Source organism: Chenopodium quinoa, unplaced genomic scaffold (assembly GCF_001683475.1).
Source record: "Chenopodium quinoa cultivar QQ74 unplaced genomic scaffold, ASM168347v1, whole genome shotgun sequence".
Taxonomy (NCBI): Eukaryota; Viridiplantae; Streptophyta; class Magnoliopsida; order Caryophyllales; family Amaranthaceae; genus Chenopodium; species Chenopodium quinoa.
In genome coordinates this window covers 4,957,457-4,981,776 of record NW_018742738.1, presented here as the reverse complement: position 1 = coordinate 4,981,776, position 24,320 = coordinate 4,957,457, and the positions used below count along the sequence as shown (strand labels likewise).

Sequence of the window (24,320 nt, the reverse complement as noted above, 5' to 3'; positions counted from 1 at the left end):
ATTTCATTTAAAAAATTAACCTCTTATAGCCTATATATTATCAAAATGACTTTTATTTCAACATAGTGAATTTTTTTTTTTTATTATAGTGACTTTTTTTTATTAGTAAAACAACCATAGTTTCTTTAATGTTAGTGGTCCACAATAAATTAGTATGAACCAAAATCCAGTTAAAGAATTTGTAATTGAAAAGTGGACTAAGTGCTTAAAAACAAAGGGAGTGTTTATTAGTGTAGTGTGTACCCCCACTTGCTTACAACCAATTAGATAATAGATTTATATATTATTTTAAAATTAAATAATTCTAATATCACATATGCAAAATTGGCAAATGAGATTTAAAAGTTTTAATTAATTAAATACAAGATTTTGTCTTTTGATATTAGAAATAATTTTATCTAAATATACAACGAACGACAAGAAATTCACAATTTATTTTAAAATACAAATATAAATGATATACGGAGTATTACGTAAAACAAATAAAATAACAGATTTTACACCCTCCGTCCCATGTCTATAGTCCCTTATGGACATTATTCTACATTGAAAAAGTAAATTGACATTGAGTATGCAAAAAAATAGAGACCAAAAGTAATAAAAGTACCTGGAAAAACAAAATTAACATAGGAAATTTAAATTTGCATAAATATTATTACAAATTGAAGGGAATTTTGGTAAAAAAAATTAATATAAATGATTGTTGGAAAAACAAATGGTGTGAACATTTTGGGACTAAAATTTGTCCATAAAGGACTATCATTTGAGGACAGAGAGAGTATCACATAAATACAACAAATATTTATTTTAAAAAATACAAATAAACCGTACATTGCACGGGCTTTATCTAGGTTTTATATATTTATCAGTATTAAGGTTTGACCAACCAACCCCCTAAGAAATAAATTTGTCAAAATACAACTTCACCTTTGTTCCAAAAAAAAAAAAAAAAGGAAAGAAAAAACCCCTACTTTACCTTAGCCTCAAGTTGTACCTATAAAGGCCATTTCTGCAATATTGTATCTATTACTCTGCAAAGCTTATTGACATTTTTGTCATCAGCTACTTTTACATAATACGAAGTAATTTTAGTACAAATCACTGATTCAATCAGCTGGTCCAAACAACTGATACAGGAAACTTTAACATCAGCTGATACATACTATTTCAACTAATTGTTGAGCAAGGCATAATCAGTATGATGTGAATGGTTCAATCTGACCCAAGTAGACTCTGCAAAAGAGGGGTCAATACAAAAATTTAACATATACAATAGGCAGTAGAAAAAATGCCTAAATGCATCCTAGATTCCACTAAATCCAACCTATACATCAGATCCATGACAATGTAGTATGAGAAGGCAATTCCGAATGACGAATCACCCAAGTACTCTTTGCTTATCATTCATCAAAACACACGAAAATCCAAGCCAGCTGCTAGAACTGAGCTTCTATGAGGACTTAGTTGGCCCTGGCGAGTTCAAGTTAATCAGAGCAAGCCATCACCCAATTCATTTCACCAGTACTCTCATCTTTTAGTAACAAAATTAGTTAAAGAGTCAATTTTGAATTGGCAATGAAATAGCCCCGAATAGTTTGTTGAGCACTGAGTCACAAACAGGCATCATCAGCTAGCCAACTCTAGAAAGCCATCTTACTTGCACATTGGTGAGGAAGTGTATTTTCTAATTCACATCCTTACATATGGTTTATAGACATCAGCACCTTCCGTGACATCAGATCGATATTATTCAGGAACATGCTTGAGTGACAATGTATCATCTCTTGGATGAGCTACTTCTACCTGAACTTCAATTTCATCTCCAACTTGAGATCCCACTAAGACCCATGCAGAAGCTTGAAGCCCAACCTGCAATCCAACCCAACCCAATTAGCAGAAACTTAATCACCGATTAAGTTAAGCATATTAAATGCATGCACAAGCGCACGCGCCGTGAGTGTGCAGACACTCACACTAAATTAAATAAAGGTTTAGTCATCCAAAGAAGTCCAAATGTATAAACTTAACCTACATCCTGCATGGAAGACTAGCACAAAATGCAACCTAACCCTTCTTTGGGAGGGGAGGAAGAAAAAAAAGGAGATGATACAAGTTATAAACCACAACTAACTGCTTTCCGGAGAAGAAAAGATAATCAAAAAATTGAGACATCTTAAGAAAGGCAGGGGTCTTCTATCCAGTACAAAATGAGCTGCGAATAAAATAACTAGACCCCAATATCTTGATGTAATTCCTTTACAAGAATTTATAGTTTTTTTCTTGTTTGGATGGTTATCATTGGGTAATTGGTGGAAAAAGAAGTAGCTATATTTCTTGGTAGGGATTTTAATATTTGAAAGGGGTTTTTTTCTTGTTTGGATGGTAATCACGGGTAATTGATGGAAAGTAGCTATATTAAGAAAAGGTAAATTAGTGTTAAAGAACATTTGTGAAAGAAATACATTCTTAGGTTCAAGATGCACTAACTGATGGCATAACATGCAAATTTATACAGAAATCTTTTAACTATTATCAAACTTTAATTTACAACCTGTCATAACATGCAAAATTACACAGAAATATATTATCACCCAAGTTACAACCTTATACTAAACAGAATCAAGTTATTAAGTAAAATTTTACACAGTGATAACTATAATGCATAGTTGAGTGTGTCATGGTAATATATATACGCACACAAGAAACATTGCATACTTGAAGAGTTAGATATTGGTTAAAAATAAGTTTTTGTAGGATTCATATGCCAAAGATGGTTATAGAATGCACCATTCTCTTAGTCTTATTGAAGTGGATTCCTTGTTTTTATTCAGAGTAACAATTCAAGTTGCTAACAAAAACTGCTAAATGTTATAAACTCTCCTCCCCTTTTTTTTAACTTTTCTTTTACATCACTTGATGATGCATGGAGCTTTAAAAGAGTTTATTTGCTCTTACAATATATTGGGAAAGAACAAGTGACTAATTAAATTTTTACTCCCTCCATCCTTTTATTACATGTCTGTATTCCTATTTTGGGTCATCGAAATTAAGTGTCAATTTCTATTTATATGTTGTACTTTTTTACAATATTATTCTCTTTTTGATGATTTGTCATCCTTTTTCTTTTTCTTTTTTGTACTTTAACATTAATTCCCAACCACTTTTTCTTTCTCTTTATCTCTCTCTAACCTCACATTTATACGCCAAATTATTAGTTTTAAGGAATATTTAACTTTCTTAATTGCCGTGTAAAATGAGATATAGGCTTGTAATAAAAGGACGGAAAGAGTATGATAAAAGTACAATGGGGATCGTGAATCAGAGCATGTGAGAGAAAGTAGTTTTTTTAACCATTTAATTAGTGACCATGAAAGAGAAACGATAAAATATTTCCAGTGACGCTTTAGGGAAGAGAGAGAGATGATTAAATATGGTAATATATTTAAGGAATATAAAGTGATGCAAAAATAAAAAAATAAAAAAAATTAACACCGAACAATAACAAGTGATGCAAATATGAAAAATAACACCAAATTGCACTTCTAACCAAATTGCGCCGCAAAATGCAGTTTGGTGCGGTGCGGTTTAACCATATTTTTTTTAATTATAATTTTTTTTTTAAACAAAACTTTTATCTTATTTAGTAATTACTAATTATTTATAATTCAAATATTAAACTCTTTTTTTTTACCTTTAATTAGCTAATAGTCAAAGATTAGCTCACTTAGTCTAGTTCTTTTATATTTTTTAAATACAAATATAATATTAAAACTGCAAACGTACTTCAATTCGATTTAAATTTTTTTAAAAACAACGCCAAACCACAAACCGCGATTTGGTCCTTTATAAAAACCGCACCGCAATTTTGAAATAGCAAACCGCACCAAACCACAAAAATGCGGTTTGGTGCGGTCTACACCGCACTCTATACAACCTTAGATACAATATAGTTTGAGCACTTAATAAATATATATAATCAAGACCTCAAAAGCCTCAATTATCATACAATTAATATATAAAGCTATACTTCTAGTCAAGCCATGAGACAACATTACTTGTGTTTCAACTTTTCGCCAAGTGTTGTGCGACATTTCGCCTGAGCCACATAGGCGAAATGTCGCACTATGTACCAAAAAAAAAACATTAATACGACACCATAACATTAGATTAGTAAATTAAAGATAAAATAATTTACTTTTGAGTTTTATTTCTAATAAGACTTCTAAAATTCTACTCCCTCCGTTTTTAAATACTTGTTTCATTTCTCTATGCGCGGAGTTTTAGGAGAAATTGAAAAAAGTAATAAAATATGGAGGTAGTGGGGTAAGGGGAAGAATAAAAAATTGTAAATAGCAAAAGTAGATGAGAGAATTAGAGGAGAGAAAATATGAAATTAATAAAATATGATTCATGCTGGGTCCACAAAGTGAGAGAGATGAATTAAATATTGTACAAGATTCTCAAATAGGGACATGGAGCAAATATTTAAAAAAACGACCGAAAAAAGATAGTGAAGTTTTTAAAAACGGATGGAGTATATATGTATGAATCTATAAGGGAATTTAAAATAGATTTATAGGATAAAAAAATGAAAAATAATAGGACTTTTAATACTCCACATATAAAATAGATTATAAGTTTTTTAGAAAACATCTTATAAAATATAATATTTTTTCATCATGAAATTCGTTAAAATGTTGTACAAAACAATCCATTTATGATATAATTTAATCAGCTAAATTGAGAAGTAAAACTATTCAATGTAAAACAAAAAAAAAAACCCACAAATTAATAAATTAATAACAGAATCCTATTATTTTACATGTTTTCTCTCGTTAAGATCCATGTTTCTTAATTTACTCTCTAATTCCAAATGGGAAGAACAAATAAGATTGGAGGGAGTATAACACAACAGTGCAAGCACGTTCAACAAAAAAAAAAAAAAAAAAAAAGTGTACCTCCACCAAAATCAAGGCTGCGATGCGGTCCTTAATGAATCTGAGAATCAAAGCTCGGAATTTTCTTTCCTTTGGCTGCCTTCTTAAATATTCTAGTACCCAATACCGGAGACTACTACTGAAAAGCTTTCTTGCAACTCTATGCTGCATATTAACTATTGATGCTATCCCTTCTAGCTGACCTGCTGAAAATGGAGGGGCATCACCCCTAATAAAAGACTTTACCTGAAAGGCAATCAACCCAGTACTAATGTTACGGAACAAGAACGTCTATAGAGTCTATTTTTCTTTGAAGGCATGAGGAAACATAAGGCTAATCAAAATTTAAAAGCAACAATAAAACAACTTCAACAGCATGGAGACCGTAGTTGAACATAGATGTCATGAAATCGACAAATGTTCTAAATAAACAAAATGACACCCCGTGGTAGATAGTAAATCAGATTCATGACTAGAGAGCACAATTTTTATGAACAGAGCATGTATAAGTTTGGTCGGTCCTGATCTAATGTATCAGCCATAATACAGAAGCCATCATCTGTTCTACAAAAGGACGAATACGAAAATTAATGAGGGGCAACTCTATATATACTAGCTTGGTTGATGGATCAACAATTTTTAATGGTGGAACAAACGACTCTCACTTGTTCTCTTCAGTTAACTTTTATAGATTAGCCCTTCATATAGGTGAAATGAACACAACAAGAGGTTGTTTATACATCTGTGTACTCGCTTCGTTGATCAATGCTAGATTAACAGATGTTTTGATGGTGGAATAAACAACTCTCATTTGAGCAACATTCTCTCTAATACGCAATATATACTTAAAACCTGAACAAGAAAGAAATGCAACACTACTTTCCAAACCAAAAACTTTGGAAGTGTCATATAGATAATAGTGAATCTTGTTTATTAGTATTAGCATGTAACATTATGCTGTCTGCATAGGAAATGAAAACAGGCCCAAAAAAAACCAAATGATTTATAAATATCTGGACCAAAAAGTGAAGAAAAGGCTAAAAAGATACTTCTTCCGTTTTTAACACTTGCAATGCTTCCTTAAAATGAAAATGTCACTATACTTGCAATACACTACAGTTGGAAACTTTTTTGGATGAAAGTTGTACTATTTCCCTTACTTAAAGGTCATGGCCTATTTAATTAACATCCTAACAATCTCTCAACCCCATTTTAAGTGTGTAAAATCATGTGAGGCCCACTTTTAATAGATACTATTGCATCAATCTATATGCAACTTATTGCCGTGGCCTAATCAGTAATCCCTCCAACTCGACAATAAAAAAATTCTGAAGCCATTCACAACTCTCCATAAAGTTTTCAAACACACAGTTCCCTATGCATAAACTGCCTTCAAGAGGCCCACTTAAGTAACTATGGAGCAAACTCTGCCCACACTAAAGTAGCAGGCTACTCAAGAGCTTCCTTTTTTTTTTAGCATATTTAAATTACGAAGATCAGCAACTAAGACAACAATATCATCTACTTATTAGAAGGTATACCTAAACTTTTGTCACCACCCTAAGACCCAAACTTAAACCTTCGAACATATCAACTGCAGTGAATAAAAAAAGTGACATAAGATCCCCTTCCATAACCCCCATGACAAAGAAGTCCACTTCGTGGGAACGCCATTCACCATCACCTAACACTTACCTCTTTGAATTAAAGAGTCCCAAGTTCCTAACCAATCTAGTCCAGAAAAAACAAGTGATTGCCAGTCTTGTTATCACAATAGAGCACACAAACACTGGGAGAAAGGCTCTTTAATTATGTCTCTTAGGTTGGAATCTGTCATCAATGCTGGATTCATCCAATATATGACAAATTGAGCAACAGACCTTTTATCTTTTTGAAGCCTTAGACTTCCATATGAAATATGATAAGTAATAAAATTTGAGCATCAGGTGTTTCTCGCATACGTAGTTACAAACAGCATATGCATTTTAAGGAAAACAAATGCAGAATGACCCCTGCTGCTACATCGCTTTTACCAAGATGCCTGGAGCATTAAAGAGGAAGATGCTAGTGGTACATGCTTTAACCTTGATTCACTAGATTTCCTTTCAAATGCTCATATATGCACAAAGAAAGGGAACGAATTATTCCTACACTAATACAGGCATTTTATCAGCTCTCCTAAGTCAAAACAAGTTTAGTTAACTAGATGTTTTTCCGGTGTCTTTACTAGGCTTTTTGATTAGCTGTCACCAAAGGAGAAATTTATATTAAACCAGCATACATGACTTGCTACATCAAAGGAAAGATAAAAATTACAAAAATAAACGTTTTATGAACCAATAATTATCAGAATGACTTAATTTTACAGGATGACCACCGGGATATGATCACCACTCAATTGCTTCAATATTGCACATTTAAACATGGGAGAGAACTTTCACTCAACATGAATTATTTGGAACTATTACAACTGAAAAGTGAGAAAAATAAGCAGTAGCTAATCTCAGACTAGACAAAATGGATAATAAACAACACAGTGGAATATGTATGACTATTAAAACGTTTATCCAGTGTAATCAACATCAAGGGAAGAACAAACCTGATAATGGGCAAGAAGATCCATATATCTTCGTATAGGAGATGTAAACTGAACATAGCCAGGAACTCCTAAAACACCATGGCGTATTGGCTTCCTAAAATCATATTCAGCAGCACGCATTGTTTTAACTAAGGCAGCACTCCGAACTGGTCCCTCAGGAAGATGAGAAAATGTAGATACATCTATATTTGACTGAGGCTGTCCTCTATAAGGTAAAGGAATGTTGTTACAAGATCCAAATGTAGCAACGACTTCTCCACAAAGAATCATCATCTCCGAAACCAGGCGCATTGCAGGATCAGCTTGATTCTCTACATACAGATTGATTTGTGGTTCTGGATCATCAGGATTAGCCACTTTGACACGTGCTTCTATCATTGAGGTGTCAACGGCACCCTGAAAGAGAAAGTGATCCAACAAAGTTTGGAAATTTAAATAGACATCAAGCCACAACAAATAATCTATATTATAATTACAGAGTCGTTTTGATGAGTGCTCCAAAACCCAAATGCTCAACTCTCATGCATTTAGTTTGGTTTTTTTTCTTTTTTTTTTTAAAGCAAAATAACTACCCATTCCCACTACTTAATTTTTGTTTTTATTTGTCATTTTTTAAAAAAAAAAAAATCAATAACTAACCATTCACTATTTCCTTTTGGTTTTTCTTTTCCTTTTTTTTTTTTTGGGACTACTACTAACATTTCACTTTGGTACAATAGTATAATATATGTCATGCATTAGCACGAGTACACAGTTTTTTTATCAACAATTCACTATAGTACTCTAAATCCCCAACCCTTCAATTATATGCATTTTTATAGGACTACCCTCCAAACATTTTCCACTTCTTTAATCATCAAAAACAAAAAAAATGTAGAACACGTTTTTGTGCAACTAGCCTTAGCGAATAACTACTTGCAACAAAACAAAGTATGTAACCCCTAGAGCAAGACGCTAACCCATATGACACTAACCAAGTAACACGAGTAACCCCTATAACACTGAACGGGTAACCTCTATAACTTTGAAAAAGTAAACCCCATAATAACATTGCGTGACCACCGACATAAAAGAGTTAGATCTTGTTTTTTGAGCTTCTAAGCAACGCATAGAATATCATATTTCAACATAGCACAGCAAGTGTCAGCACATTATTAATACAACTATTAATACTCAGTACAACAGAGCTAATTAGGGTTCAACAAAATCGTCCATTACAGCTCAAGTCTAAATTACAACATCAAAATCAACTTTCCATATTTTAAATATATTTTTTCTTATATATCCCGTGCATTTTGCACGGGTAAAACTGAAGAGATGCATATGTGTGCCAATAAGATTTTTAAGGCTCACCCAAAGAGAATTGTGATTGCAGATTACAAAATTTGTCATATATCAAGACTTCAAAAGAACAGATATTCAGGTGAAAAATATAGCTAAATAAACAACAAAAAAATTGCAAAGTGAAGTACGCCAAATACAACATGAAGAAACCCAGAAAATATTACTACACTGTAATTGAGAAATACAAGCTTTAAATATAATACAGAATACAAAGATGTAACCAGTTTTTTATGTCAAAAAAATTCCCACACGGCATCTATTGTGGTAACTATACAGGTCCACAAATATAGTCTTCACAAAATATGTGAATGAACTAGTAGGGAAATTTTTTTTAAAGAAAGGCTGGTAGAGGAGTTTTGGATGAGAGACCTTAGTCTTGTCATAAAATGTTGCTATAAAAGGAAATTGGACAGATATTTGATGGCACAAGAAATACAAAGAGTCACTATATTGGGGTATACAAACATGGTAAGATGAAATTAGCAGCTAGCAGCCATTACGACTTTTACAAGAAATATATATATTGTGAAAGTTATATTTAACCTGCTGTCTTCGCCAATGCAAACGTAGAGCTGCAGCCTCAGATAGAATCTTTAATTCAGGCTCCTCTTCAAGATTCAAATGTAGGAGCTCTGATGCACTTTCATACGTGAGCATGTAGGTAGGTCTTATAATGGTGTTCTCTACAGAATGCTCAGTGATGCTGCAGTAGAAAGGAGCCAAACATCATAATATGCCCATCATGTATGCACTACGCAAGACAGGCATTGAGTATTCTCATGTACGCACTATGCAAGATAACATCACTTTAAATGAAGCTTGAAGTTCATCCCACAACACATTAGCAGCAAGTGGTGCACTCGTTCTTCTGGTGCCACTTGTGTAACCAAGTGCCTTTAGAATAGGTTGTTTTCTGAACAGGACAGAACAAAACCACATGTTGCCCATTTATACTATATCCAAACATTTGTTGCTTAGGCAGTAAAAATTACAAGAATAATCACATAGAGGTAGCATAAGCCTTACACCTTTAGTTGATGGTTGCTTGGCATACATTTTGCAAAGGATAGACAGTATTTGGTGAAAACCTGATACCATTATAACAGTTAACGAATACTGAAAGCATTTCTAGCTCAGATAATGACAGCTTCAAAGTTATGAAATTAGGAATACAAAAGTATCCTTGAAAGTGAATGTTTGTCAGCTATGCAAAGGATCATTCTATGCAAGAGGTAACATAAACAACCATCTTTCTAGTACTGATGCTAATTGTGGCAAGAGTCATCAATGTGCTTTTGAGGTTTGATATTCATCCAGTTAGAATTTGTCCCTTTGCTGGCCAAGCTTGGGAAGAAGCACAATTGAGTAAGGTTCTGGTAAAAATCTTCTGGCACTTTGCTATTGACTAATTTGTCCTTTGTGCAGAGAGTGTTATGATGCTGGCATAATACATTTTGTTTGCTCCAAATTAGGAGGCACATAGTAGCTGCATAATCAACCGAATAGATTATCCTAGAGGACAGTGATGCAGCTTGCGACACTGCAATTGGCTCATGGCAGCTCCCCCACCACCACCAAGCAGGGTACTTTTCAGTTTAAGGTGAGCAGCCAGTGGCTTGGGGGTGATTATCAGAAAAAAAAATTCTGGTGAAGCGGCTATTGCAGCATATAAATATATTATTGACAGTTGAGAACTGGTGAAGGCGGAAACAAAGGCTTCCTTTTTTTAGGGTTCTAATATGGTTCACCAAAGTGGCACTGAAAACTATCTTGGATAGTAAATGTCTTAATACTTGTTTGGTGAGCATTAAAGTGTAGGAAACAGAAATTCATTGGAATTGCAAATGGAGTAGCTATTTGGTTATCAACAAAAAGTGAATGGGGGATGTAGAAAATCATGAGAATGGGGAACTTCCCACAAAACATAGGAAATAAATCACCAACCTACCCACCAACCCACCCCAGGTTAATTGCAAATGTAAAGTAATTTCCCATGAAATGTAACTTCCTACAGGAATTTATTTCCAAGTAAACCAAACAAGCACTAAGATAATTTGTTTAGTTTGAGATTTCATTTTCTAAAACTGTCAGTCTAGGACTTCTTGGTGATGTAGTTGTAGATTTGCTAGTCTGGATAGCAGGTTTATTTTTTGTTTATGGGGACCATGTTCATAGGTATAATAAAAGAAATTCATAACCCTTAGCTCATATGCCTCCCTATGAAGTTAGTGCTTGAATGGTAGATGGGTGTCCTGAATTCCTAATGTTGAGATAACATAGTATCAGAAGATAGCTGTATTCTGCAAATAATTAAACAAACCCAAAAAATTATCACAACATATCTTCATGCACCAATGTTATTCAAAATAAATGAATGAAGTCAAACCGGGGATTACAGTTGTGATTCATGTAGAGTCACATGGAACAGACTTGTCCATATTTCTAACCCAGATGAGAAAAGTGGGCAACCAGATAGAAAGAGATGTGCATCAACCAATCAACAAAATGGTTACCTGCCATCAGAATGTAGAACAACCGATACTGTCATGGTATTGCACTTGGTCCCTTGTTTTAAGCTCATTCCTTCCATTGCAAGCCTCTCTGGAAACATAGGATAAGTAGCTGTAGGAAGAAATATAGTAGTTCCTCTGCTCATGGCCTCTCTGCAGGTCTCAATAAATTAAACGAAGTTAAGAAAGACATTAACATTTAAAAGATAAAGTAATATATGGAGGAGGAAAGAGCAAGTAGAACAGTATCAATGGATATGTCAAATGGGTGCATGGATTACTTGTCAAGATTGCTTCCAGGTCGAACCAAGCAGGTTGGATCTGCCACATGTATCCACACTTTGATCCGTCCATCTTGCAATCTTGCCGCACTAAGTGCATCATCAAGCTGCAAGTACAAATTTCGTAATAAGATTACAAGGCATTGCAAAGTTCATGCAAAGGTGTCACATGCAAGTTTAGCCTTCAAAAAATGGCTAATCACTCATCAGTCAGCTCTGCACCTAGGGTGTTCTCTCTGAAGATTCCCAATCTTCCTACGAGTTGTTAGGGGTTTAGAGCAATAACACGTTCAGTCAAACTGCAAGTACTCTGGAAGTCCGTTTGTCGGTAGAATAATAAGCTACCATGTACTTCAAACTTTATTTGCTTGTAAACAAATGTCACTAGCCACTACAGAGCTTCATGAATCAATTCAATATATGATTGTGGCTAAGCAAGATATAGTGAGGTATAGACCCACAACCTATAGTGAAAAACAACTCCATAAGAGAAGCGACCCAACAGATTGATAAGCAAAATGATGAAGGGAAGGTGCTGTAGAAGACTTCTGTTAGAGTCCTCCTACTGTACTACAGCAAGCAACTAATGTAATTGAGAAAACGGATGGAGCACCATTACTTGTGGAAGCAGAGACAAAGAAAAGTTTATCTAACATCAAGAGAATGCTGACTTCAATAAGTATCATAATTTCATAAACACAAGAAATTGTAGATGCACTTGCAGGAAAAATGTATAGCTTTTCAGCTGACAGAATCTTGAGAGTCCCAGTACCTATTCAACAAGCAGGATCTTTAAACCGATAAAAATTTGTGAAGGGTATATATATATATATATATATATATATATATATATATATATATATATATATATATATATATATATATATATATAAGGATTGATAGAACTGATTGGGATTTGAGGAATGACCGAATGAGCAAAAAGAAGACAGATTAATAATAATGTAATCACAAGTTGATGAATATCATAAACAAAGTTAGTCTAACCACACTCCCATTTACTTAAAAATTTGGGTGAGCTGAAGGAAATAGGGTAGCTATGTAGTAGGGAAACATTGCTGACTTCATGGTTCAAGGTTTGCACTTCATAACGCCAACAATTGGCAAGTAAAACATTTCAGAAGTAACCACCTAGCAATCGAGACACTCTTCTAATTAAAATATCCAGATCTGAGATTTGTGACATGTTTCGAAATGCATTGTGTTCGTTTCAGCATCAAAATGCCAGAGTAATGAAACCATTTTGTGAACGGGAACATTACAATACTCTGTCTCTCTCCCATCTCGATCACAGTTCAGAGGCCGCCGCCAACAAGTTCTCACCGTCAAAAGCAAGACATTGCAGAACCTGTGCTTTGTTCTGGCAAGTCATTCTTTCTTCAAATTCATTGTCTGTGTGTGTGTGTGTGTATGTGTGTCAGATGGAGTGTAAGATGGAGATGATTCTATCATATTCGAATTACAATTACCTCATCAGCCTCGTCTACATCAATGGCATAGACCTTCAAATGAGTAAGGTCTTTCCTTCGAATCTGAAAGCAATGTGGTCGAGTAAGTCATAGAGCACACTGGAAACAGATTTAAAATACATAAATAAAAAAAAAAAATTAAAAAAAATTAAAATTAAAAATTTTAAAAAAATATTTAAAAAAAAAAAAAAAAAAGAATAACCACACCTCTCCTCTCCTAAATAAGCCAGCAAGAAGTGAAACAACTCCCTTAGAAATCGTCACTCAAAGCTACTACCTAAATACTTTAATTAACCTTTTTGGGCATAAATACATTATTTGACCTCTTTAGGAGACGATCATAAAAAATTACCTCATCAATATCACGAGATTCTGACAGCAAATCTTCAGCAGCCAACACAATTTCTTCTGGGTGATTGGTGCGAATGTTCAGCTTCAACAGATCAAGATTAACATGTACTGGAAAATAACCAATATCTATGAGAAGATTTAATGCTGATGACGGTGTTTTCGCCAACCCCATGGCTGTAAGAATCTGAAAAGAGATGTTTACTAGCATTAGACATGGCATAGAATACATGTTTTGTTTATCGAGTACAGACTGCATATAAATGCCAAAAGAATAACCACTCTGCCGCAATAAAGCAGTCCTTCCATTCTTGCTTGTCAAATTTTGAATATAGTTAAATATAGTCAGATAGGATATATGGCTACATATCTTGTTTGATAGCACCAATCCTCTAGATTAGCTTTATGAGGGAGAAAAGTATATGCAGTAGATTATGAATGACAGATTTTGTTATATCAGCATTTCATAATATCTAAACGGAGAGGAAAGGTTATATATTGTGTAAAGGAAGTACAACTAAGAACAAGATGTTTAGAAGAGTAAGAGCACATGAATATATCAACTAAAGAAGTTCAAGATAAAATCTTGGTCCATGATCACAAGCAATTAATGACAGCAAAAAGTGAACTTCTGAAATATACCTATTGTAATCACTTTTTCAAATAGGTTGAAATTTTACTTCCTCTTACAAAAGACAAATCTATATTAGGACAACTTAACACAAAAATTGGACTGTTTAATTAGGTACTTAGGTCAGACAGAACATATTTATTATAATCAATAAGCTCTGACAGTTGCAAGGGATTGTGGAATTTAGCTGTTCTCAAGTAGAATAATTACCGTCCCAGCTGTTCTCTTCTGGGTATCACTGCAGAATGATTCAACTGCATAAGCAGCTAGAGCCTCAATACGATCGCAAATTCTGTCCTCTGATTTCCACGAGGACCTAGGAAGCTTCGCATCCATAGATCTTGCTTTGGCAGAATATAATAAGTCTATGAACTCCTGAAATTCCTTTTCAGCAGTCTCCTTGGCAAGTTTCCTCCTCATAAGTTCCTCAACCTAGAATTTCATGAGATAATATTCCATCTAGTAACCATCAAAAACAAACCAATATAGACAGACGGACAGAAAGCAGTGCATATTGAGGAAATATATTTTGCAAATAGAGAGTGTAGTAAAAGTATGGTCAAATAGAGAGTGTAGTAAAAGTATGGTCAAATAGAGAGTGTAGTAAGTGCATCATCAAGCTGCAAGTACAAATTTCGTAATAAGATTACAAGGCATTGCAAAGTTCATGCAAAGGTGTCACATGCGAGTTTAACCTTAAAAAAATGGCTAATGACTCATCAGTCAGCTCTGCACCTAGGGTGTTCTCTCTGAAGATTCCCAATCTTCCTACGAGTCCAGATCATCAAATAAGCAAAAATAAGATGATATAAACACAGCCTTAAGGGGGTGAGTTTGTTCCCTCACATCAAAGACTACTTGCAATATAATGATCCATGAGAATGAGAAGTTTAAAAAGGTAGTCAAACAATATAGAAGGTACAAAAATCAGCAGTAACCTCAATAAGGTGAAAACCCCAGCCAGTATCATGCACCAGCACAAACAGCATATATAAAGAAAATAAATTTAAATCTCAAAGAGTGTACGGTATATTATATAGAGCTCAAATATAAATCAATGCTATGCTCATCAATTGTACCACTTCCAGTCCAAATGATTATGAGAAAATAATATTTTATAGAGCCAAGCTAGACTCACAGGAGAAGTATACAAGAGGGAAAAAGGCTAAACAACCTAAGAAAAATACAGAATATCTAGAGCAAAAAGGATGAATCAGATGGTTTACCTGATCAGTAGACCGAGGAGTGTAAACAGAGCAATAACCTTTACTCTCCAGCACAGAGAAGTAGATTTCATCCTTTGACAGCAAGAGATGAGCACAATAACTCTCAAGTGGTTCAGCAATTCCATAAATCATCTGTATAATGAGCTCACATAGTCAACATCAACTATAAATCAGCTCAGCCCAGGCAAGCTCAAGCAGAGATGAATCCTATGAAGCAAAGATATGTAGTACCTCTGCCAACTCCTCTGGAGTCACTGACTTATTCTTCTCAAGCAGCTCAGCCCAGGCAAGCTCAAGCAGAGATGAATCCTACATAAATTAATACATTTGATCAATTAGTTTTTTAGGTCCAAAAAAATAAGCACACTGTACTCAAGGTAATTCACTACAGGACCAGACTAACCAAGTTATCCTGAGCTTTCTGCATAAACTCTGAAATTTGGGTATGGTCAAAATTCTCAACACCAGGAACAACATAAGTTATCTGCTGTGGTTTTATAGAGCACGATGTACCATTCTGCTTGAAATTAGGGGGAAATGAGTGAAGAACCAATAATAAAGGAAGGATAAATCAATTCACTCTGAAAAACAAGTATACAATAAGTTTTCTTGCTTTTGAAGCAAAAAAAAAAATGATATATGCTCAGAATTTTAAGTTTTTAATATATTCTTCATGTATATGAACCTGATCTGACACCATCCAGTTCTTCTTCCCATCAGGTTTCTGAGCAACTGCTAGCAAAACCCTTTCGGAATCCTTTTTAAACTCTAACAGCAAACCGCCTCGAAGTCCCTGCTTTTCAAGCTTGTCTTTAAGAAGCTCTCCACTGCTCGTTAAAACCAACCTCCAAAGAGAAGCACCTAATCAGTAGGGAGCTAGACCTTTTCTTTGATAATTGCTAAATGAGTAAATAATAATTGTGCAAGAGATCATTAACTGTCACTCAAAACGAAATATTATAGGTGTGAACAAATATGCTACCGTTAGAGTGAAATATTATAGGTGCGCCATTATGTATATTTGTTCACATGTATGTACACTAACGGGAGTTTTTCAACATGTATGTACACTTTAAGTTTTACCCTTAGTATTATAATGTTTATAGCTCATAACAACCTTTGACTAATAAAGTAAAAATTTATTTTTTTCGCAGCTCCATACCAAGAAAAGAAATCGTTTGGCACAAGCTCGTTTTAATGACATGGTCTATGTCAAATATAATCGAACTTTGCAACGCCGATATGAGAGGCGAAACACCATTGACCCCATTCTTTTGGATGATAATGATGAAAGTAATGAGTGGCTACTTGGGAAAATGGATGAAAACTTGGAGGAAGAACTTGTATTTGAAGGTGATGACTTGACATGGAGTGCGGTAAGTAAAGCCACCGGGGCTAATGAGCCTTCCTATGCTACTAGAGGGGCATCAAGGATTAGAAACAATGCTCCATCATCATCTAGAGGGAATAAAGGTAAGGGACCAATGGTGATTGATGATGATGATGATGATGATGAGTGGGAGGAGGACATTGGTGAAGATGCGGATAATGAAGATGTTGAAGACTTTGATGTTGATTTAGAGACTCTTTAGTGCTTTAGGAGACCATCCACTACCCTATGTTTGCTTTTCTTTCTCTCTTTTAATTAAACTATGCTAATTATGTCTTACTCTAACTAGTCTCTAAGTACTTCTCTAATACTTTTGCATTTTAATGAGTTAGCGATGATTTTTGTCAAATTACGCTTCCCTTTATGCATTTATAATAGATGTGATATGTTGCTTTAAGTACAATATTAGTCTAGAAATCATTTTGGATGGTTTTAGGGTCTTAAGGTGCGCCTTGACTACGAAAGGTGCGTGCCTGAGCCTTGCCTAGGCTCTAGGGACCTTTTGCGCCTTGGTGCGCCTCACGCCTTTTAAAACCAAGAGAGCCAGTGTAGGAGTTTAATACTTCAACTATAACACAGAATAATACTATGGCTAACCTTTTACATGAATATATGAGATTAGTCATTGAAGATGATGAAGACGCTGAATGGCCAGAATATGATGAAGAGCATGATAGTGGTAAAAACTAAAAACAATACATCCCTTGATGATTGTGAGATAAATATTGATGATCATACTGGTTGATCTTCTAAAGGAGGAATTGGATAACACATCATCCACTCACTTTTTACAAAGTTTTCAAAATCAAAAGTCTACAATAAGCGAGTTGAGCTTTCGGAAACCGGAATATATATTTAGAAAAAAAAAAATCTAACTTTTTGTCATCTTAACAGGACTTCCCTGTATAAGCCTTCGGGATAATCTTCCTTACCGGCAAAATTGGCAGTTTATAAACTTATCATGACAGATAAATAAAAAGCATGGCAATTTTTGCCATCCATAATTCCATAGTCCAATTAATCTACGAACGCTAACAAACAGGAACCACTAAACAGATGCTAATAAACTTCTCAACTCTCAAACAGACACAAAAAAACCTCTCTTTCAACCGTCTGAAGGTTCACTAAATCCACTACTCACAACTGCATCCCTCAACACTGGGATAGGTCGTCTCTTCCCTTATCTAACAGATATACTACAATACTACTCAGACACCACCTCTACAACTAGACACGGCATATAAATCCAAATGGAACCGAGCTAGTAAACAAATTCACCCATGGTTCAGTAAGTTACATCGTTTCACTTCAAGTTGCTCCCAACCACTCAAATCAACCCTGAAACAATGCCATCAATCAAACTATCAAAGTAACTCAATTCTTGATAAATTTTGCATCCCCCAATTTCTTTGATGACGATCTTTAACTCAAAACGTTGGCTTACCAATTCCATGTAATTTCATCCATTCGTTCCATATCAACACCGCTAGCACAACATAACAGTAAGCAACTAACTAAACAAATCAAATATCATCAAAGGATAAACCTGATTCAGGTAGAACAACCAATAAATTCAATTTTAAAAAAAAAAAAAACAAACAAATTCCACCAAAACTCCAAGCAGCAGAAACTTATCTCACAATATCTTATTCAAATTCTCCAAATTTTTAAGCAAAAACAAAAAATTTTGCGAATTAAAATAATAATGAAATACAAACATACTACCTGTTCGAAGCTCGAATTTGTCTTGTCCTACGCCTTTCCTGAAGCTCCTCCAATACACTATCGACCAAACTATGAACCGCAAAAACCCCAAATTTTCCGGCATAACCATTGAATTGAAGCTTGAAACGGCAATTAGACGAAATGAACCCTAATTTAGAGCGAGTCTGAGGTCGTAATTGATGAAAACAACAAAACAAAGAAGAGAGAGAAGGGGAAGAACAAGCAGATGGCCGAATGATAGCGCAGCCATTCACAGCACGAACCGCCATCATCCTCTTTCCTGCGGCAAGAATTCTAGAGATTTGAATAGCTCATGTGGATTTTAAAGGAGAACACAAGCACAAATGTAATGGAGTGATGGAAATGAGTTACAAGAATGGTGGTGTGGGAAGTTGTGGAGTTTGGGGGAGTTGGGAGTTTATGGGCCGGAAGCTTGCCGATGTTGTTGATAAACGCGGGTAAGATAAAAATAGTGTACGCCTTTTCTTTTTTTTTAAAAAAAAAAAAAAAATCGGAATTACAAAAAAAAAAAAACATTAATAAAATTAAAATACATACTCTAACTACACTTAGGTCTCGTACACTACACTATAAAAAAAAAAAAAAAAATATTAAGGGCTTGTTTGGCATCAGCTTTGGTTTTCAGTTTCTTGTTTTTTTAAAACCAAAACTAAAAACAGGAAACAAGAAAAAGGTGTTTCCACTTTTCTGTTGTCAGTTTTCAAAATTATCATAATTTTAATAAGTTTATATAATTTTTGATTCATTATGGGATTCATATCATATACTTTTAGAAAACAAAAAACCAAAAAACAGAAAACCACAGCAATGCCAAACGAACCCTAAGTGAATAATTTCAATTCATTAAAATTAATTTCAGATCGGTAAAAATAATTTCAATTCAATAAAAATCAGTAAATTTAAAGAAGAAATATAATAAAAAAATCAATAAAAAATAGATTCAGTTCAACAAAAATAATTTCAATTTAGTAAAAATAAGTTATGTTCAGCAAAAATAAATTTAGTTCAGTAAAAATGAATTCAATTCAACAAAAATAAGGTGGAGTGAACGGGGTTGATCATACAAACAATTCCTAAAAAATTTAAAATTCTAACATTACATATTACTATAGAACTAATTACATTGTACTATTGTAGATTTCTATTAAAAAGAAAAAAGTTTAGGTCGGAGTGAATAGAGAAAGGAAGGTATTGATGTTTGGCAAAAGTTGCAAACAAGGTATTGAAGTTTCAATAGTTGCAAAGAAGGTAATGAAACCTTCACTGTAGGTAAAAAAAATCGGTGGCTACTTGCTCCAACCGGTTACTGCAATTTTTACCTTTTAAAAAAAGGAAAAGCTGATTTGTAGCATTGGAAAACGAAAAACCATCATTACCTTCTTACATTGACACGAGAATTGGAAAGGTTAATGCCTTTCTATTCTTTCCTCCACCTATTGGCTTCTGTTTTGGGTAAAATTACCCTTTCCACGTGGACCAATCAGAGAGGGCCACGTGTCAAGCCTAGGCAGGTCTATTTGGGCCAATTGGCAGCTAACACGTGTCAACCTCGGATGCTTCTTGAATTGCGGCCTTCAAGGCCCAACTTCCAAGAACGTCGTAAAATGGCGCAGCCCGCCAAATCTAGGTCAAATGACCTAAAAGGGTGATGAGTCTATTTTATATATATTTTTATTCCCCGTCCCACGGTCATATTTGTGCTTATTTTAGCTCTGTGGAGCTATTTTTATTACTAATATACGTTTTCTAGTGTTTTTGTAGATTTGGTATTATTTTGAAGGAATTTGTAGATTTATGATAATTCCTAAGCTTATTAAGCCACTATGAAGACATTAGAGTCGGATCGTATTTTATAACCGTATATTTGAAGCTTAAAGTCGAGCTAACTAATTTGATTCGAGGATTAAAGGCTTGGTTCGTCAGAGTACTAATTTTATTACAAGTCCAATACCGGATATCAAGACAAAGGATATTGGGTCAATTCGTATGAAGCCCAATTTATAACCCAAGAAGCATACATGTTGCTGCCAACATAGGCGAAATTGACGGGCCCAATCGGATGGACTAAGGGCCCGATCGGTTTGGCGATTTGCTATATAAACCGAAGTTCGAAACAACCAGGGGCAGTGTTTTAGATTTTTTTCTTTGTTTTCTTTTACGGATCTTTTAGGATAGTTTTAGGAGAAAAACTCATAATTTTTTTCTTGAGTATTAGTTGACTTTAGGATTAGTTCACGCAGCTTTCTTTTCTTTTTCTTTCTTATTTTTAAGCTTTTTATTATAAGTTCTGAAGTTTTGTGCTGGGAATTAAGATTATTACGTTCTTATTAGTTATTACGTTCCTTCGAGTTGCTCGTTGAATGTTTTTATTTAAACTTAATTATTATTGCTTTTGTTTCATTCACACTAGTTTTATTATTATTGTTTTGAGTATGTTTGTTTTAATTGCCTTTATTAGTTTAGTTTCTATCATGTGTGAGTAGTTTTATTTCTAGGGTTTATGGGGATCCATAAATAATATGAAGGGGTAATTTATTGTTGTTAATTGTCAATGCTAGATTAATTCCTATTGATTGATTTAATGCTCTGTGACTAGATTAGGCCTTATCTTTTATGCATGAGTTTGACAATATTGATTCGAGATTCGACAGATGAGAATTGATGTTTAAATCTAGTTTCAATAGGCAGGTTAATTTATAAATGGTTAGGTCGAGATTCGAAAGATGAGATTTAATACCGGTAAATTAATTGTGTGATTATAATACGTAGCGAAAGCCCTTTATAATCTGATTAGTATATGCATTGATGAATGATTATTATATTCTACCCTGAAATATTATTTATTGGTGAACCTATGCCCTGGATCCTTTTTTATATTATTTTCTCCTTATTCTTGATCTCCGTAGTTTAGTTTATCATTAAAATATAAATATTGGTTACCTCATAATCTAGATTATAATAGTTAATTAGGAATAGAAAGATTTGTTTCTCTATGGATTCGACCCTACTTCCCTATCTACATTAGTTAGAGTATTTAGGAATTACTTTTGATTTGGGGATACGACTTTACCCTGTCAAAATTTGGCGCCGTTGCCGGGGAGACGGTTTTATTTTTATTTCTGATTAATTTTTTTAGTCTAGATTATTATTTTTATTTTTTATTATTTATTTATTTTTTTTTGTCTCATGGAACGTAATTTCTTTGGGACAGTTTCTCATATTTATTTGTTTAGTACAGATCAAGAATCAGAGATGACTACACCACCACCACCTCCTCCTGTTCGCAAGCTTAGCGACTACTCGCAGCCGAAGCTCACAGATTTCCCGCATCTTACTCCCACTCCGGCTCTAGATGGAGTTCAATTTGAGATCAAACCCCACTATAATAGAGAGGAAGCAATTCAGTTGAGCTAAGGGTGAAGATCCTAATCTTCACGTTGCAGATTTCTGCCAGTATTGCAACACCATTAGACAAGCCGGGGTCACGCAGGACCAAATTAGGGAGATTCTTTTTCCCTTTTCATTATGTGGAAAAGCTAAATTATGGTTTAATGGTTTGAATAGAACTGCACTTGGTATTACTGACTGGGAAACTCTTGCCTTGAATTTTTATAATAAATATTACCCTGCAGAGAAACAACTGTACTAAGGAGTGTTATTCAAAACTTTGCCCAAGAGGCCGATGAAACTCTATATGAGGCTTGGGAGAGGTTCAAGGATCTACAGAGAGAATGCCCCCACCATAATATGGCACAATGGCAGTTGATCCAAGCCTTTTACAATGGACTTGGAAATTCATCTAGATCAATTCTAGATTCTGCAACTAGTGGGAGATTCATTAATCTTAATGTGGAAGATGTAGGACAAGTTGTTGAAGAGATGACTATTCATAATTCCCAATATGGGAATCCCAGAGGGTTTGCAAACAAGGGAAAACACCAAGTCGATTCTATATCCTTTTTGCAGACACAATTGACTTCTATTAGCCAGAAACTAAACAGTATTAATAATTATAATTCATCTTCTGTTGCTAATGTTTCTGCTATTGGTACTAACTCTACAATATTTTGTGAAAATTGTGGTCTTGTAGGTCATTGGGCACATGACTGTAGGAGTTCAATTGAGAAGATTAATGCTTTTCAAACCTATAAGCAAATTAGTCCATACTCTAACACCTACAATACAAGGTTGAAAAATAACCAAAATATGTCGTACAATAGTACGAATGTGCTTAACCCTCCACCACAGGTACAACAACCACAACAGAGGTACTACCAACCTCCACATCAGAGACCACAACATGTTGTTACTCCTCCATTTGATTATGGCCTATCAGAAATCAAAACGATGTTAGCCAATATGCATAAGCAGATGCAGAGTAGAGATACGCAAATCGACTCATTAATAGCACATAATAAAATAATAGACACTCAGATTGCGCAACTTTCCTCTACTCTGCAAACTCGCCAGCAGGGAGCCCTACCATCACAGGCAGTACAAACAACAGAATACGCAAATGCAATTACTCTGAGGAGTGGTTCACACTATGATGGGCCTCCTATGCCCAAAGATGATGAACCTGCAACAAAAATTGCTAATCTTGATTCTGTTAAACCAAACAATGTTGTTACTAGCCCTGCAGGGCTATAGGGTAAAACTAACTTTTCTGATAATTCTTTGCAGGGTAAACCCCAAGATAAGAGTGGAGATGTGCAGGGTCTTGCTATCAAACTTCCATTCCCTAATAAACATTTAAAGAGTAAGTTGGATAAGGAATTTGGTAAGTTTCTTGAGGTTGTGAAAAATTTGCATGTAACAGTTCCTTTCACAGATTTAATTACTCAAGTTCCTGCATACTCTAAATTTATGAAAGAAATTTTGACTAGAAAAAGATCTATTAGTGAGATAGAGACTGTTGCTTTTACTGCAGAATGTAGTGCTATATTACAGAATAAATCTCCACCTAAACTAAAAGATCCGAGTAGTTTTTCTATTCCATGTCATATTGGTAATCTGATGATTGAAAAAATTTATGTGATTTGGGTGCTAGTGTAAGTGTTATGCCATTATCTGTGAGCTCTAAATTAAATATGGGTAGATTAAAACCTACCAATATTACTCTGCAAATGGCTGATCGTTCTGTTAAATACCCTATAGGTGTTTTATAAGATGTCCCTATTAGAGTAGGTAAATTTTATATACCTGTTGATTTTGTTGTTCTTGATATGAAGGAAGATTTGCAAATTCTGATTATTTTGGGTAGACCATTCCTTCATACTGCAGGGGCAATAATAGATGTCAAGAGTGGTAAACTTACATTATGTGTAGGGATGATAATATTACTTTTAATATAAATAATGTCCCTAAAAGCCCAATGGTAGAGGAAAAGTGTTTTAGTATTGGTGTGGTTGATGTACATAATTTTTCTAATAAGCCCCAAGCTCCCGTTAGAGATCCCTTGGAGGCGGTATCTTGTGTTGCATCTTCTGCAGGAAAAACTAGTACATGGAAAGATGAAGTGGATGCTATAGAAAGAGCTTTAAATTGTGTTGGACTCGGGTTTGAAGATGAACAAGTGGAGATTGAGAAACAAGTTGTAGAGTTTGAGCCCGTAGTGAAAGTTTCACCCGATCGAGTGATAAATGCTCAATCTTGTGGAAAAACAATGGAAATCAAATATAGTAAATAATTTCGAGCAGTAAGTAAGAAGAGGATGCCAGTTCGGACCTTAGAGTCGGGCCCGATCGGGCCACGCTCGCCCGATCGGGCGCGAGAGCGCAACGGCAAAACTGCTCAACTTCGACTGGCCATAACTAACGTT

At 34.6% G+C, this 24,320-nt stretch overlaps 1 protein-coding gene across 2 annotated transcripts; it reads right to left on the bottom strand.

The window, feature by feature from the left end:
- Positions 1–1,006: 1,006 nt before the first annotated feature.
- On the bottom strand, positions 1,007–19,058 carry LOC110724157 (ribonuclease II, chloroplastic/mitochondrial-like). Of its 2 annotated transcripts, none has more exons than XM_021903547.1 (14): positions 18,479–19,058; positions 16,049–16,208; positions 15,767–15,880; positions 15,595–15,672; positions 15,364–15,495; positions 14,348–14,569; positions 13,511–13,693; positions 13,159–13,221; positions 11,672–11,778; positions 11,394–11,543; positions 9,424–9,583; positions 7,537–7,932; positions 4,959–5,183; positions 1,007–1,869 (listed from the first exon to the last, which is right to left on the bottom strand). In XM_021903547.1, exons 1-14 carry the CDS (start codon positions 18,748–18,750, stop codon positions 1,747–1,749), a joined length of 2,385 nt encoding a protein of 794 aa, XP_021759239.1. In that variant the 5' UTR covers positions 18,751–19,058; the 3' UTR covers positions 1,007–1,746. The 2 variants fall into 2 exon arrangements, with proteins under 2 accessions (XP_021759239.1, XP_021759240.1); XM_021903548.1 differs by having other exon boundaries at positions 16,049–16,190.
- Positions 19,059–24,320: the final 5,262 nt, after the last annotated feature.